General features: G+C 37.1%; 1 protein-coding gene across 1 annotated transcript in view; it reads left to right on the top strand.

The window, feature by feature from the left end:
- cdkal1 (CDK5 regulatory subunit associated protein 1-like 1) overlaps positions 1–18,705 on the top strand; it is a 179,692-nt gene that overhangs the window by 159,382 nt on the left and 1,605 nt on the right. The window contains exons 13-14 of the mRNA XM_055042067.1: positions 1,914–1,997; positions 6,617–6,781. Of these exons, the coding sequence (XP_054898042.1) occupies positions 1,914–1,997; positions 6,617–6,781 (249 nt within the window). The remainder of the gene's footprint in view (positions 1–1,913; positions 1,998–6,616; positions 6,782–18,705) is intronic.

The following is an 18,705-nucleotide window of genomic DNA, read 5'->3' as shown; positions in this document are numbered from 1 at the left end:
CGTCATGTTTTTTTTTTTCACAATTGCACTCTACTAAATCATTTTAAACTTCCAGTTCGGCGTTTAGTTTTCTCTTTTAAAAACAATCTAAACTAACAAGCAGCCTCTTTGATTCTGTTTCATATATTTCAATCATTTCTTTTCAACAGATTTTCAATTTACATGTACATAAAGAATACAAGTTTGCTTTTATGCACCGCCTCACACAGTAGTCCTCCCACGCAATTCCCTCACTCAGCTACTTCAGACTAGCTAGCAGCAATTAGCAAACACATGGTGGAACTGTGCTTCTGCTGAGCTCCTTATAGAAGTACTTCTCAGTAGAATGCTGGTCAAAACTTTCAAGTGTTAAAGGAAACATGCTGTGATGACTTCCTGACGGAGCAGGAGTTTTTAGAGACAGGCTCTATTTCAGTGTGGTAAATGATGGCATTACATTTCTTTTAAGTCGTTTTTGATATGTAGTGCATTTTTATAGCAACTGAAGGGAACATAGATACTTATTTGAGTTATAAAAATGGCACTATGTGACGGGAAAACATATATTTCCCCTTCAAAACTTTCATTATGTCGTGACAGCTTAACATGAAAAAGCCTCCTTCCTGTGATCCTATTCAATTGCGTATGCGTTACAGCTGCATTAATGGTGGAAAAACGATTTCTGCCATCAATTGTGGTTATGCTAACTGGGCTGCATATTCATTGTAGCTGTAGTGTAACAAAGAGCCAGGCGGAGGGTCTGAGCAGCACATACATGAGCGTTTGCCATTTCATTGTCTTTACAGTGTTTTGATGTAGATGAAGCAAAGTTGTACATTATGAATAAACAATTTCTATTGAATCCGTTAGCATTCATCATGACAACGGAGTTTGGATAAGAATCAGAAGTATTACAATTTGTTAAAAAAATTTTATTTGGATTAATAATTTTGAAAAGAAACCTCTACTTTTAGCTGAACACTTAGGTAGTGTGTTAAAGTTTGCAGTTCTTTCAGTGGAGCTCTTTTCATCTTCATCGCTTCCTTATTCCTTGAAGTCAACAACATTCTTTAACAGAAAATGTGCTTTTTATCACTACATCCAGTATCCAATAGCTAGATTGAGAGGCCTTGTAGTATTTGATTTTCTGATTTTCTGAATAGTCTATATTCTGTACACATTTGAATTGTATCCTTTTATGGACTGCTTTAATTCAACTTCTTTCTTTTTTCTTTTTTTGCAAGGACCTGTGTTGAATAGTTCTTACTGTCATCTCTGCAAAGCACTAAAATGAAGTGGCTTAGAAACCTTGAAATTGTAATTAAAAGGTGAACCTCAGCAACATAAAACTTGAAAAAGAAACGTGTAAGAGCAAAGCTTTTATTGCCTTTGCAATCTTTGTGAATAGAGGCATGACTGAAGAAGTCTGCTTCTGTCAAATAAACCTGAGGACAATTCACAGCTTTATGCATTGCCTGTGGGACAAAACTGTTGACACCTTGGTACAGCTATAGTTTCTAATTAGACATTCAGAAATATGGATCTGCTTTACATGGTTTAGTTACCTTGTAAATGTGTCAAACAAAAATGCTTTTTCCACAGTTTTCACTGAAACCAATTTGATCTCAAGAAAATAATTTTTATTTATTTGAATTAAATAAATATACAAATAAAAGGATTTTCGTTTACTTATGAAGGTTGCATCCCTCCTCACGCTTATTGAGAAAGGTGCCCCCAACCCTACATGAGCTTGAACATAATCAAGCAGTTTTTCAAAGCGGATGTGCGGATGGATAAAATGCTAGAAATAAAAAAGCCAATTAAAATTGCTGAGATGGACTGTTAAGTTCATATTCACCCCTTCACCTACAGAATGTCACGCCTGTAGACTGTTTTTGGTAACAAAATAAAATCAATTTTTTTTGTCTTTGTAGGTAGGAGAGAGGCAATTTGTGCTGGTGACAGAGGAGTCTTTTGATGCCCAATACTATGTTTCCCACAACAAGTTCTACGAACAGGTAAGGAAGTGAATAATTGTGGAGATCAACTTTACTTTTGTGGGCTCAAGAAACCTTCAAGACTTTCTAAAAGCCTAATGTCTAAAAAAAAAAAAAAAAAAAAGACAATTTTTCTGTGTCACAAAGCCTGAGCGGAGTAAATGTATCGCTTTCCCATTGTGTCAGTCATGACACTCTTCTGGTGTCCATGTGCAGTCCAGAGTGCTCTGACAAATACAGGATATATTGTGAAAATCTTGTTGACCACAGTACACATATGTCTGGGAATTCATTTATTTTAAAAATTGAGCTTGTAACTTCGATCAAAACAGCATTCATATGCATTTAGAAACAATTTGTTGCCCCCCCAAACCCCAAAATAATACAGTTTCTTTCTAACAGCAATAATTGATGAGAAATCACTTTATCTGTTCTTGTCATTCTTTTTCTCTTGGTTTGAATGGACAGCAGAGAAACACACTGTTTTATTCCCCCCACTTGAGGCTTTAGTCAGCAGGGTTCCCCACAGTCGGGCCTCGAGGGCCGGCATCCTGCATGTTTTAGTTCTCTCCCTGATTTAACGCACGTGGATCAAATGACGGCTCGTTAGAGGCCTGTGAAGAACATTGACATTCTGAAAAGTTTGTCACCAACAGAGAACTAAAGCATGCAGGATGCCGACCCTCGAGGAGCGACCTGCTTTAGTGTAAACTACATTCCTCTGAACTGCTCCTGTTTAAATTAGCAAAAGCTAGGATAAATACTCTTGCATGAATGAGGTTCAAGCAGCTAGCATTGAATCTAATGCATGGAAACCATAATGCTGAAGTGAGCCAGGAAAGAAAATGGATTTTAAAAAAAAGTCTGTTGACATTGACATTAGATGAATCATAAAAAAATAATAATGATGTACACACAGTATTATTGCTGCTTATGTTGTACAGTAAAATTAACTGAATACATTTGAGTTACAGTTTTTGTCTCTTGGCTGTGGAATTTAACCAACTCTTTCTCATTTTCACACATAGTAAATTATATCCGAGGCTTTGCTTTGGCTGTCACATGTAGCACTCACAGCAGGTGTTGGAGGCTTAGCTTATATTCACCAACGTAGGTTAGCTATAATATCGGACATACTCACAAATACACACCAACACACCCTATGGTGTGCATCAGAGAATTTGGCAGCCGATAACAGCAATACTGTTTTTTTTCTTTTTTACTGTACGAACATTAAGGTCACCCCTAAAGACATACACATTTCATGCACACATGACACACACACGCACTGCAGTTGCAAGGCTTCAAAGACCTGCAGTCAACCTGTGAAAAATTCACTTTAAAACATCTTCAAATAAATCAATTTCCTCCTGCTTTAACCATCATCAGAAACATGTTTGAAGTTATGTTTTTTATTAGCAGAGGGGGCATGGGACGGTAATAATTTTTTCCTCCCGTCTACTTCCCTCCCCTCCTCTTTCCTCCTCCTGCTTTGCACCTCCTTCTGCAGGCTATAAACCTAAGTTACAAGTGTTACTCGGTTCATACGTGTTGTTGGAGTGCACATCCAAGTGTGCATTTCCAGGCATATGTGGTGGTTGAAAGGAGATGCTGTTTGATGTTTTATTCTCAAAGCCCTCTTGTACTCTTAAATTACACTTTTACTTAAAAAAGTAACAGCTTTGTGAAAAACTATGAACCAGCATGTCACTGAATGTGTTCTCCTGAAGAATGTGCCTGTACCCACAGGACACAAGGAGTTATAGTAGTAAGAATGCTATAAAGCCTTCACACTGTAGTGCTTCTCTCACTCTTTCAACATCTTCTGTACATGTATTTACTGCAACTGTTACTGCAACTATTCAAATATCAACACATTTAGCTCTTTTTAGAACATGCTGGCTGTGCCTTCTGCTTTTTTTGTATAACTTTATTACTGTGACAGCTATTTACCAAAATAACAATTCATAGAAATGATTTGCATAGACCTTTTGTTATTTGAAGCCACTTTGCTTTCCCACATTTTTAACTTGAAGGGGGGTCACAAGACTGCATGTCTCAGAATTGGGAAAATCCTACTTGCATCTCATCATACCACAGTACAAAAATCAGCCGAGATTTGCCACAAGGTTAAAGATGGATAATTACTTACAATTCAAGACAGCTTTGTTTCAAAGGCTATTTTATATGTCCCAAAGGGAAATGAAATGTTTTCTACTGAGGCTATTCAGGACTCTCCAGAGGTTCATTATAGATGTTGATTGCTGAAGGCAGGAATGATATCCTGTAGCAGTCTGTAGTACAACGACTGATAGACTCCTCTGTACGCTCTGCTGTTCCTTCACAGTCTTGAGAAGAGGATGCTCAAGATTATCCATTATGTTCTTTATTTTATTAAACATCCTGCTTTGCTCCGTTCTCTTGAGAACCTAATCAGCAGTCCCCAGAACAAAAGTATCTTCCTTATGTTTTTAATGCTCTGAAGCTGCTACCCGAATGGATGAAGACTCTTCAAAGCAAAGTTTTAGAAGATATGCTTCATCGTGCTGCAAGCACTGTAATATCTAATCTGTTATCTAAAAGAGTGATCTTCACTGTCCTTTTTTTGCATACGGGTTCTTTGTAGCTTCTCTTGTGCGTCACAGTTATACTCTTATACTGCTCTAATAAACTGTGCTCTTCCATCACATCCACTCAAATGTTGGAAATGTTTTAATTTCCATCATTTGAACAGATGACCTATGTACAATAATCACACCACAATTTCACAGAAATCCAGGTTTTCATGTTCATTAACAAACATATTTAACTTTTATAAATATTGTTCCAATGTATTTTATCTTAAGGTTGAAATGATTGGTGTTAGATAGAATATTGGATCAAATGTGAGAGAGATGAGAGGGTTAAGTGGCCAGAGTAAAGAAAGGGCCAAAGGGAGGTTCACAGGTGAACGACCATTAGAGGAAACTGTGTACAAAGGTAGAGCAAGGTGTAAGTATGATTAACTAGCAAGGTTTTACTTTACACAATCAGATTACATGTGTGTGGCAATTAAATTAGGAAGGTCATTTAACCCTTCTGTGTGCTCATGTGTTTGCAGTTCAATGAGAAAGTAGGAAGGGGTTTTAATGAAATTGGACATGCTCTTTCATCATTTAATAACCGTGTTATGGTCCAGGAATGACCCACGCCCACCTGCACACATAGACATACACATTCGCACAGCTGTCCAGCCCACAACCCTGCTGTTCCACCTCTCTACACACAGGCTGCTTGCTGGCTACTTGCATGCACACGCACACTTCCTCACAGAGGTCAGAGTGTTGAGCAGCAGGTGTTTTGATTGGAAAGGTCTGTGGCCGGCTGCGTGTCCATTTGGCCTGCGCTCCCTCACCTATCATATTCCGCCAGGCGGATAAAGAGCGACAGATTAACAGGGAGGCAGGCACAGTCCTGCCAGCACACCAGTGACCGTCTCCCCACCAGTTCATATGCTATTATCTTCCCAGTCAGTGACTTAGCCCAGGAGAATTGTGTAATGGTTAGACAGGCCACCAGATGATATGAGTCAGCATGTTGCCACCCTGCTGATGTGAGACACTAAATTCCCAGTGAGTTCAAGACGACCAATTCTGGCCTCCGAAAAAGAACAACATATGAATAGATATTATTCACATGTTTAAAGCATTATTAACATGAACATGTAAAGGAAGCGCTTGGTATAGTGTTAATTTTTAAAACTTTTGGTTAAAGTATTTTATGAAAACTGTTGTTGCTGAGCGCTGAAGTGAAGACCCTTTATTTTTCTTTTACTTTGGGCATAAATTTAGTTATGTTTACAAGAAATAAAGAGCTAAAACTGAAGTGATGAATATATTTCTCTGAAGTTTTCACAGCTGCAGTTTTAAATCCTTTCAGTAATCACACAACACAAACCATCCAATTAGTGTTCACAAAGAAAGATTTACTCTGAAAACAAAACAGTAAATCAGTGCTATAATCATCTATTATACATCATTTCAAACTTGTCAGATCTGTGGTTAAAGAAGTGTTTTGAACAGGAAGGGATTTTCATACCATTTTTATTCACAGGGATAAGTCATTAAGAACAAATTTCAATTCACAGGCAGACATAATTATAATTCTTTGTTTTCTCTTTCCTCCTGCTGTGATCAGCCAAGGTTTAGAGTTGCCATGGTGAAATAATAGGACAAACTCAAATCCCTCTGGTTTATCATGCAGCTGTTGTCGTACTTTTTGACCTTGAGGACTTGCATAAATGGAACAGAACACAGTTTCTTCTGAGGAAGCCAGTGACAAAACTAAATAATAATGTGAAGAAAACTGCTTTGAGCAGCAGTTAATTGAAAATGTAATTGACAGATACGAACGAACATGCAGAGTGGGGATCACTGTGAAAATTATGTTTATGCAGGGCTGCTGTTTGGGGGTAAATTAGAGCTAAAGGCTGCATTGATCCAAAATCTGTGACTAAATGACTCATTACAAAATATTCCTGAAATATCTTACTTTTAAGCATTTCTTGAGATTTATAGTATTGAGAATTACATTTTTTTTCTGCAACTTGTGGTGATTAGAATTTTTTTTTTTTTTTAATGGTGGCTGTTTCTCATTTGCAGGTGCTGGTACCAAAAAGAGCTGATTTCAAAGGAAAGATGATTGAAGTAGACATCTACGAGGCAGGGAAGCACTTTATGAAGGGGCGACCAGTAGAAGACAGCAAGCCTTTCACTCCCTCTATTGCAGTGCCTCTTCAGAAAGGAGAAGTCTCCGGTCTGTTGCAGGTACGCACTAGGATCCATACACAGATCCATAAATTTAAAATGCTTCCTTCCCAAGTACTTGCTACAACACAATAAAATGTCGCACAAGAGCATACTTGAAAAAAAATTTAAAAGATTTTATTTATGAAGTGGTCAGTCGTACTCAGCTGTTGGAGAGGTTGTCATTCAATTTGACAGATCAATAGTTGGACTCTTCCTCTCTATGTAGCTGTTTCTCCATTGTCAAGCTTCACTCTATCCGGTTCATGTCCGGTTCGATCCAAGCCCAGTAAGAAGCGTCTCCATTACGGTCTGTTCCTCACTAATGGAGGCGTGAATATGGGCAGGAATGTGGGTGGGTTATGAGCGCGCAGCAGCAGTGATCAATGCGCCGATGATGTCTGCAGCGACACTCGGTAACAGAGAACCTTGAGGTTGTGGTTTTGATGGACTCAAGCAAACTCAAATATTTTATTTTATCCAGTCAAAAAGAAATTACGCCAATATCCACGCTTGAAGTTTTTGAAAAAAACGTACAAAGAATATAATATGCCTCACACCGACCAATGGTATACATTTCTAGTGTTTCACTCTGCCAGGTGCAAAACTAAGTACGTACGACAGTTTCTTTGGTCTTTAGCAAACAAATAAGGTGTGAATACATGTGTCCTTACTTTAAATCTGTCTTCACCTGTGAAGTTTGTGAAGCACCAGTGTGTCATCCAAGAGATAAGTAATTTTAGATAAGCTGTTACTGGCTACACTGTTCACAATCTGCCTTTCACCTCACACACACAGCAGCACAAAAAACCATGTTAATGTATCTGTTTCACTGCATGTTATTTTTCACTCTGACTAGCTGTAGCTTATAGCTTAGGACATGGAGCCACTGAGCAGAATATGATACACTTTCTAATTTCACACTCCATCAGCCTTTACTTCCAGACAGAGAAGGAGGGGGGAAAGGTACAGACATGAGAGGGAGAGGGGGCATGGATGATGAGGAAAGAAAGGATCATAGAGAATGGAAATAAATAGAAAAAGCAAAAGGGAAGGTTACATTTCAAACCAAGCAATGTGTCACTCAGCATTAAAAAGTTCAGCAATGGAGACTAAAGCTAGTCAGACCGTGATGTGTTCAGACTGTCCAACACACACGCACTCATATTTACATCAACTTTGGTACATTCCTTCTACAAGCCACCTGTCCCTGATGTTAATTCAATAACCTATTTTTTATATATTCATCACAATGTTTTAGTTTTTGTTTGTGTTTTCTCTTAAATGTTCTATTATTTTAATTGATAAAGAAATGGATCTGTAGTTATTGTTTGTGATGTGCTTGGTTTAGCACATAAAAAACAGAAACAGCAAAACCTAATAAAATTGGATTATAGCTTAAAATATGAGATCATAAAAAGTATCCAAATGAGAAAATTCTTAAAAAGACCAAATAGTAAATCTAGGTTAATTCAGAATCTAGGGTCAGGGGAGGGATAGGTTTGTTTTCATTCCCTGATATGTCGTAACCCATAAATGTATATTGATTCTTACCTATGCTTTCCACATTGTGTGTTATAGTCAGCTAGATTTATTAGTTTTTCTCCAAAGATGCTATGACTGATCTCTAATTCATGATTCTTATGACCTTGATTCTTGATGAACCCTACTCTCTCAGTTGTTTAACACATGTTCACTTGGCATGTTGGCATTCAAGACTCTAGAGGCCAGTGTGTTCTTCCTTAAACTGGCTAATCACTTCTAACCTTCTACCTCGGCACATTCAACTAGCATCCTTTACACCAGTACCAGGTGTTTACCTAAGCTTTCGGTGTAGTCAGAATTTTGTTTTGCCATGTTAAAACTGGCACATAGAAACAAATTGTTTTGGTTGAGATATTGACTGCAATGTTAAGATTAGGCATACTTTACAATGGTATACCCAGCACACTTTACAATGTTCTCTAGAATAACTAACTGTGTATTGTTCAAGGTGATACTTGTCCTATGGTAAATAATGGATTCGTTTTAATGAACATGTCTGAGTCCATCTGGCCTCACTCTGACTTGCTTACTACCCTGAATAGTTCTGTCTCAGAATACGTACTTTTAAGAACCCTTATGAATGACAGTGTGGACCCATATAAAGTGTGATATTCACCTTCATGCCTAATAGAAAGACCTGCAATAGAAGCTTTTTGCAGTAGTCAACAAGAAAATGAAGGACAGAGCACTAGAAAAAGAGACAAGAGGATGTAAAAAGGCAGTCTTCACTATGCCATTTTACCTCAGATGCAGAGGAGCAATGCAAGAGTGTGAGAAAAGGAGTGGTGAATAAGTGGGTGATTTGGTAGGCTGAAAGATGGGCTGTGGTCTTTAATATGTGTGTGTCAGAAAAGAAGCAAAGTGAAAGATCTGTCATCTCAGAAGTAGATAGAGATATGATTACATACCAGCCGACATCCACAGTGATGTGTGTGGGAGTGGAGCAGTATGGTTGAAATATGGATAGAATTTTCTTTAGAAGTAGGGTATGATGACTGCGAATGTAGGACCTTGGGGAAGACGGCAACATAAGTGGATGGCAACATATTCTAGAGAGTAGCGGTGCAAATAACTGATAGATGAACAGTTAAAAAGCTGCATGTTTGAAAATACTAACAATACAATGGCACAGTGGATGTATATTAATTATTAGTGTGCTGATATCACCTAGCTAATGTGCAGGAGATCTTCGGATTGAAAAGTTAGATTTACTTAGAGGATAAATATGTCCTGTTAATAATCTATTCACCAAAATGTTTTACTAATAAATCTGCTATGAGATTGGTGCCCCTTTTTTCTTGTTGATGCAATAAGAGCGGAGAATATATTTTCTCTATACATTTGCTAGGAACATAATAAATGAGCCTCATGTTTTCTCTTTAGCTTGAACATGAGAAGATGTAACCTTGAAGTTGAGGTATAATTTTGTTTGTTTCTTTAGACATATTGTAATGTGAAATTGCAACTTGTCCGTGACATGACAGCTTTATTAATTACCCTTTATGATTTTGCCAGTTTATTCCAGAAAAGAAAGACCCTGGTCTTCCTCAAAGATAAATAGCTTTTATTGACACAGGTGGATTCTTCCTCATCTGTCTTCTGTTTCTGTCTTTCACTCTCCTCCTGTGAAAGAAGTCCTTCATTCACAGAGACAGCACTTCAGGCAGGGGGTGAAGGGCAGTAAATGAATCTTTTTGGTGGGACACAATAGTAGAGAAGGCACTCACCATCATGGGAAAGGACAGAAAACTCCTTCACCTGTTCGCATCCTGAGATTAAATTAAATGATAGAAGAAGGAGGCCAAAAAATGAAGCAAGAATGAAGGACAGTGACTGAAGTAGATGGAGAGATGAGAAGACAGCGAGGCAGCTTGGAAGCCATCTAATAATCAGCTCTTTTCAAAGAATACTTCTTCAAGAAGGCAGAGAGAATCGCTTAGAAAAAAAAAAGGTTCTGATCTTGCAGAGCTGACCAAACCCACAGTTTGTGTCAAACACAACATAACAAAAGAGAAGGACTTGAAATTTTACTAGGAAAGACTCATACCCATGTCCAGCCTCAAAAGGACAAGATCTGTCAAGCCTCTGCTCAAGTATTGAATTTTGTGAACTGTCTTTTCCTACTTTCGCTCTGAGTGAGAGTTGCTGTTATTTGCTTATTTCTTTTGGTGCATGTAAAGAAAACAGATTTTCAATGTCTGAACATCAACATGTGGATATGTTTTTCTTTAAACAGCTTTTTTTCTTGCTTCAAAAAATATAATTTTTTTCTCGACAATCATCACTATTTGAATTAAAACAGGTAAAGTCCCATGCTTTACCATTGGGTGGGAATAACATAAACACGAATGACTGCAAAATACAAAGAAAATATCTTCAAGATGATGGTTTGTCTTTAAGAAGTTCTCCCATCCTCCTCTTATTACCTGGTAGAACTCTTTACGTCTGTAAACGACACCTGTCAACATACTCAATCGATGAAACGACAACCTCTTCACCATGGGCAAGACCAAAGGGTTGTCTGTAGATCTGCTGCAGTACACCCAACCTCATCAAAAACTACAGGAAAGGTTTTCTAATTCCAAATATGTAAATATATTTTTAAAAAATGGATGTGGACTTTTTTGGTGGAATTTACATTTTTAAATGGGATTAAAACTGCAAATTTAAGTTAGAAAAAGCATTACACTTGGAAAATAAAGTCATAAAAAACTTTGAGAACACTTAGACACAGAAAGTGGTGCATCTGTTGTTCATAACTCCAAAATTTTAATAGAAATAAGATGTACCCCCAACCCCTTCTCCAGGCACAACTTCTAAGTGCATAAAACATGGATATGGTCAGTGTTACCGTCCAGCAAAGACCTTGATTTCTTGCACTTTGCATCATATAATATACACAAACACTGACTGAAAATAAGTTACATCATTAGTATATTGTTTAAACTAATCACATACACACATTGAGATCTTTGTACATACAGCTTTTATAAAGAGACACCCCGATGCGCTTCCCCCCTGGTGTGCCTGGCAGAATCCGACCCGCCTAAGGCTGTATGCAGCATATAAAGACAATACACCAGTTTGCCTGACGCACACAATGAAGCTTTTTCAAAATCTCTGTGAACATGCAACTGTTATGGATTGTTGCTGTGATGTTGCGTTATTCTCACTCATTGTCAAATATATTGTCAGGACTGGAAAAAAAAAATCTAAGATTATGTTGCCTTTCTGGTTGAGATACAATTAATCCTCTCAAATCTATTTTTAAACTGTTTGTGCTCAAAACTGCAAAAGGTTGTGCTCAGTCTTTGAATGTTTGTTTACCCAAACAGCAGAAAAAAATAGTCGTGTTATCAGAACAGCAGGCAGAGCTATTTTAAGGGTTTCATTTAGCATGTCAAAGCATATTACATGACCTGCACTTCTGAACCAAAGTCACTGTAACCAGGATAAATGTTATGCCATCCGAGTCAGTCAGCTCTATTTTCAGAAATATTACCCAACATGTCGAAAAGCATTAGAAAGGCTCATTCTGTTACGTATATTTTGAATGTTGGAGGGGCTTTAAATTTCTCTTTAAATGAGCTTGTAAACCAAAGATGAAACATCTAAATTAGATGGAGTTTAGTAAATGACTGTCAAAACCCACATTATTATTAAATGCCTTTTAAAGAGTTATTTTCTAATCAGGGTTTATAATTGGTTTGTTTAAAAAAAATCTCCTTTTAGATAAATTATCAAGACTCAAAATTGTTTTCTATTGACTTTCAAAGGCACAACATACTTTTCTTTCTTTTTTTTTAAACCTATGCATAAAATGGATACATCTACAAAGAAATAACCCTTTTATCATCTTAAAACACTTGTGTGCTTAATGTTTTCTTAACATCTCAACCATTATTACAATTGAAGTCAATCAACACATTTTGAACAGAATCAAAAGCCAGAGAAAAAAATCAGGTTTTTATAAATTATGAACTTAAGTGGCGCTTGTTGGTCCAGTGCCCAGTATGACAGCAGAACTCAGATTCAACCTCAAACCATCAAAACCAGGAGATATTTGAATATGCAAAAGCTAGTGCGCAAGTTATGTCCGGGAGGAAGTTGTGAGGGTGTGCATTCAGTGCCACAGTCGTTGAATCAATCATAATTTAAGTTTAAGCTCATTGTTTAGATGCAGTTACTTTGGCTACAGTCAGTACAGCATCTGACCCAGAGCAACAATGCAATGTTTTAAACCAGAGCATATTCATGTTGTAAAAGAATATTTTCTATAGAACATTTTTACGATTAATCGGATCTCTCTCTTGGTCTCTCTCTCCATTCCTACCGTTTGCTCCAAAACCGCTTTGCTGCGCTTCAACAATCTTTATTTGTCCCCAAACTGTGACAAAGCTGCGTACAATTCAACACCATGCTGCTAGCACTTCACAACAACTCATAGGCGGGATTAAGAAAGCTACCGCCACAAATAATGGTCCTGGCAGAACACAGTGCGTTACATAATGAAACACAATTTATCGAAGATTCGAGGGAGATAAAGTTTCCTAGAGGAATTTTAATAATCGAGGTACTCGAGTCATTCGAGGAATCTTTTCATCCCTAATTCAAATGGTTGAGTATTGTACAAAATAATATCTGTTGTAAGACCTGAGAGTTGATGTTTATAGATATTGTCCATGGCAACAAATGCATGACACACTTTTCAGATTTTTTAGTTTGTGAAAAGAATTCAAGAGGAGGTTCAGCTGCAGAGGATCAGTTCTACAAGCCTTAAAAAGAATGAACTCAATTTAGATCCCACATCAGTGTTTTCTCAGAGTACCAGGAGCTGACACGTCTTCATCAGCTGTTTAGGGGCAGGCTGCATGGATCAGGCTTTTTGAACAAGTGTCATAAACTCTGCATTAGTTCTGAAGTCAGTTTTGGGTTTGAAGAATTGCTGACAGACAATTCAGCAGGGAAGCACTATCCCGTCATGTTTACCTTTTGGTGCTTTTTCTCTTTTGCTTAGGTTGAGGTTTTTCTCTTGGTTTGTTTTTGGAGCATATGGTTTATACTTTTGTGTCCTCTCAGTTTTTATAATTTATCCAGATATCTGCTAATCTTATATCCATGTTGTTTGTATAAATAATGTGCTTGAAAACATCTTGAGTGGCACAGTTGAGACCAAAATTGTCCATATCCTTGGCAGATTTTTTTTTTTTTTTTTTTTTTGCCAATGTGTATTGCATTTTTGTTTTCGCTCACTGAACCCTAAACCCAGTACTGGCATGAACAAGAAAATCTTGTTTGTGTTTGTTTTTGTTTTTTTCCTATTTAAATAAATATTTTACTCTTGATGCAAAAGTTCATGGCACACAGTTGTCCCTCCCACTGGGGCAATTTTCTAATTTTGTGTTTTTGCCACATCATATTTGTACTTTGTATGATATTCTAAATGGATTTGTTTTCTTATGTTTAGCAAAAACAGAATAAAAATAAGTAGCAAACTTTTCAATAATATACTTTGTTGAAAAAGTTATGTGTGATTATGGGTGTAGGATAAGATGTGAGGGATAAAGTTTGACAGTTTATATTGGCTGAAGATTAAGAAAAAATGTGTACCTCCACCACTGCTTCTCTTTGTTTGGTGTTTTGATCGCTTTATGTTCAGTCTAAAGGCTAGAAGTTTATGATTAATATTCCATTCTGAATTTGTCTCTACTGTCCTGCTCATTATCTATAGCTGCAGCTCGCAGTGATCGTCACTTTGGCTTTGTTGTATCAGCCATGACTAAAGAGGCTACTGCAGTATCCATTTACATGCACACACACACACACACGCACACACACACACACACACACACACACACACACACACACACATGCATTCATCCGTGGTTTTTGTGTGTCAAGAGTAACAGTGACAGCTGGTGAGGATCATGTGAGAAATATGACCACTGTGTATTATTCTCTGGCTCCAGTGAAGTGCTGTAAAATGTCAGTATATTAGTGAAAGACACTCGTTCCTGAAAGGTACACATGTGGAATGAGAAGAGGAGAGGGTGTTTTTTTCCTGTTTTTAAGAGACAGAAAGACATTTGAGAGAGCTCGAGTTTTCAGGGAAAGTTTCTTGCTGTGTTTGCCAGTCTGGTACCCCTAGTGTAGTGTTAGATGATTTTCAGGGGGGATTATTTTGGTCTGTTCCACCGCTGTGAGCAGAGAGACAGAAAATATTCACCACTGGTCTATACTAGCACACACACACTCGATGATACTGCCTTCCTTTCTCACAGACAAATGCACAAACTCAGCATGCCAGCTAGCAGGTGGTGAACTATCACTGAAAGCCACATCTCTCATTTTTCCTCCGCTCCCCTTTCTTCCTCTCCTTATTTTGTCTCTTTTTCTACGCCCCTCTCCTCCCATCTTTTCCCACTGTGCTGACACGCACCTACTGGCACTTGGATTTTCACTTATCCTCCCTAGTAGTAATAGATTTTAGACTCTACTATTCAGTGAGTCTCCAGGCACCCTGTTGTTAAAAGACACCTGCAGAGAAACAGATAAATAAAAGCATCAAGAAGAAGGTAGTGTATTGAGCCTGTCAGCAAGAAGAAGGATAATAGTTTAGTTTCTCAACTTTCTAATTATTAGTATTCTGCTCTTTACAACTCTTTTTTTATTATTTAATATTTCTTTTTTTTAAACAAAATATTCATTTTGAACTTTTCCTAAGAGAAATAACTACACTGAAGTCCAAATTTGGATAATTCATTTACCTGCATCTGCTGTTATCAGAAAGCACTTTAGTTTCTTTTTTTTTTTTTGATTCTCCAGGAAATCAGCCAGTACTTAAAACCTAAGAACCACAGTGAAGAGGTTTAGTCACAAGAACTTCTTCCACTTCTGTCATGACAATCCCTTTGAACATTTTTCAAATGTCCTTGTCTGAAAGCACCATGGTAGTTTTCCAAGCATTTTTCGCAACAAAAAAAAAAAAAACTATCACATTTCCATGATGCATCCTAGCTCAAATCCCGACATTAGAAAAAAAGTAGACGTGTCACCCAGAATCACGTTACTGACATTCTGTCCGTGGATGTGTCACTAAGGCGGCGGTGGTCATAGAATCCATCCGCCTTTGTGCGACTTCACAGAGGGAAGCATTCATAATGAAGCTGTGAAAGGAGGAGTGGGTGACAGGGTGGTGTTTGTAACCATAAGTGAGAACGAGAAAAACAGAAGAAATGTCAAGGATAGCGAGACCGAGGGCAGACGCTGAGCAGCTGCTCGGACATCCAGCCATGTGCATGCAACATGTGCAGGTGTGCTCGGCTGCATGCTGATACAGAGCCCACATAGCAGCTGGTGTTGAATAGGAGTTTATCTAGCAGGATTGTCGCTTCTCTATGATGGTCCACACGGTAAATTTACATGAAACAAATACTGCGCGTTTCAGGATGACTTTAAAGTTTTCTGTTGATAAAGAATATTTTTTACATTTTCCATTAATGAATCTCTATTGTTATTTGCGCAGTTGTTCTCATTTTAAATGACATTCCTACTGCTGTTTACACAACCGTGCTGATATTTTCAGTCTTTTTTTTTTTTTTAAGATTTCTTGTAAATAGTCTTATTGTTTTCTATGCACAAAAATACACATCTTGTGGATTTTTTTCATTATCTTATTCAGATTTATATGCTTTTGTGGGCTATTTTCTGTTACTATACATCATTATTGCTGTGTTGTAAATTTCTCTTTTTTTCTATATTGTTTCTTTAACTTACTTTTTACCTTTATCTTGCTTTTTGAACTTTAAAATTCTTCATTATGATGGATACATTTTAATGCCTGGAAAATGTATTTATGTATTTTGAACTCATTCACACATCTTATAGCCACAAACTTAAATGTTCATAGTTCTATAACAGAATATTATTATTCAGCCCCTAAGTCAGTATGTTGTAGAATCACTTATGACTGCAAATTGTACATCTCTTGCAGTTTTGTACATCTGCTAGGTTTTCTTATTCTCCTTTTCAAAAGACCTCAAGCTGAGTCAGATTGGATGGAGAGAATCTGTGAACATAAAACATTTCTTTCCAGAGACTCAATTGGATTTAGGTCTGGACTTGTCCTTGATGCCCTGATACATAAAGATGTTTTGATCCAAACCATCTCACTGTAGCTCTGGCTGTATGTTTAGGTTCATCGTTCTGCTGAAAAGTGAACCTTCACTCTCCAGTTTATAATTTTCACAGCATAAGAAGTTTTTTTTTGTTTGTTTTTTTTTTGTAGAATTGCATGTGGTTTAACTCCAACTATCTTCCCATGAACTCTGACCAGCTTTGCTGTTTCTTCTGAAGAAAAACATTTCAAAAGGATATGGAGTATTAGATTTCTCCTGCATGTAGCACTTTGTAAGAAGGTTAAATCCTCTGTTTTGTTTTTTTGACTGAACACTTTCTTCCATTTATCACCTGCATGGCTTACAAGAAACATCGCACTTGTTATGTACACAAATCCTCCCTTTTCAGTGGCTGAATCTCTGGTTAATGTTGTATTTGCCTACATTGTTTGTTCCAGTCAAAACGTTTTTGACCCAAAAACATGCAAGGAAAAACATGTCTCTCTTAGGATTTCCTATTCTCGAAGAGGAATAGTTTGATGAATGAATAGTCTCCAACATCATAGTCATGCATTACTTTGAGCAGGTCTTGCAGATAAAATCAAAGTTCTTTTTGAAATAAAAATTTAATCATTCAATACTTAATCTCTTATTTAAAACATCATGAAGAAATTGAACTGAAAAATGTGACAGATAAGAAAGCAGAGAGGGATTAAATGAGTCGATCCCTACGGGTGGGTATCAGTCAAGCCTCCCACAATCAACTATACAGTAAACGTAAAGGCTATTCTAGATATCTGGATCAATTCCTCAATACCACTGTGCATAATTTACCATATTGAAATGCCATTTTACCAGCTGTCATCCAGGAGATACCCAGAAGGCACCTCAAAGTAATCCACATTGATTTCCACTCCACCCAAACATGTCATGTGCCGGTGCTCTCATCCAATTTGTTTAATGCTCCAACCAAAATGATCACATCCTGGGCAGATTTTTTAAAATTTATTTAGTAATCACCTGGCAAAGCTTTAGCTGTCACCACAGGTTTCCACTCTCATGCCAATAGATGAAATCAAATAGAGGTCTAATCAGACATAATAATGAAGAGGTTGTGAGGTTTGAAAGCAAGAGCGGTAATAAATATCGTAAATGAATAATTTGAAAACAACCTATACTTGCAAACTGTTTGTATTTGCATTATCATTAGTGACAGACCAGGTATTTAATAGCCTCACTCCACAGCAGTCACTGCATGCACTTGTAAATTTCAAGTTCAGCCTAATGTAACAAACTCTTTTTGTTCTTTTCTTTTTTGACTGTAACAAAGTGCAACTTTTTCCATCCTCTGAGCTTCCCTAACTGCTTCAACATCCACCTTCTTTATTCAATAGACAGCACTCTGCTGTAATCAGATCAGTGTAAAACTGCATTAACTGCGAACACAGTTGTAATTGAAATGCACTCATTTGCATAAGCAAATGGCTGCTTTCACAATCACTTTCGTTTAGGAAACATTGAGAAAAGCTCTTCATAAAAAAAAAAAAGATTCATTTTGTTGTCATAATCATAAAAACCAGTTAGTTTTAGAGAGGAAACAGATGTTAAAATTGGGAAGGTGGGAGTACGAGGGCTCGGCAAGTATGAGTACTCGAATATTGCACTTATATATCATTGAATCCTGATATAAAGTGGATTATTGGATGCATTTCTAAATGTAAATAATGATTAACAACCATTATTTATAAAGAACAGAGTTGTGCCTGTTCTTATAATTAAAAGAAATATGATTTAACTAATTTGTTATTCAGTATACCTCCATTATACAGTGCCCTTGTAAACAGTAACAGTTTTAAAATACAGGGATCTTAAAATCAAATGAAGACTAGTTTGTATTTTATTCTGGTAACTATTTTCTCTATGAAATAGTTCTTCTAAATGTATCATTCAAAAGAAGTCAACATTTAGTCTAACAATCAAAGTTGACCACGATTGTTAGTTTGTTATGCAAGTTACTGTATGTTTGCATAAAACAACTTAACAGTTCATCTTTCTTCTCTAATCATTCTTTTCCTTCGCTCACTGTCACCTTTTTTTCCATTGATGGCTGTCTTTGGATTGTACCGGAATATTTAGACAAAACAGAGATACCTCTTGATTTATGAATGTGGCTAGCTGACTGTAAATTTGAATTGCAGATACACTTTGCTTACGAGTTGCATTGATCTGTGTCCGCGAGTCAGAGTGACACAAGAAGCCGGGCTGTTGTGTGTATGTCAGTGC

Source organism: Poeciliopsis prolifica, unplaced genomic scaffold (assembly GCF_027474105.1).
Source record: "Poeciliopsis prolifica strain line A6 unplaced genomic scaffold, Auburn_PproV2 SCAFFOLD017, whole genome shotgun sequence".
Lineage (NCBI taxonomy): Eukaryota > Metazoa > Chordata > Actinopteri > Cyprinodontiformes > Poeciliidae > Poeciliopsis > Poeciliopsis prolifica.
The sequence above is the reverse complement of the archived record's forward strand: the minus strand, read 5'-3'. Positions and strand labels throughout refer to the sequence as shown.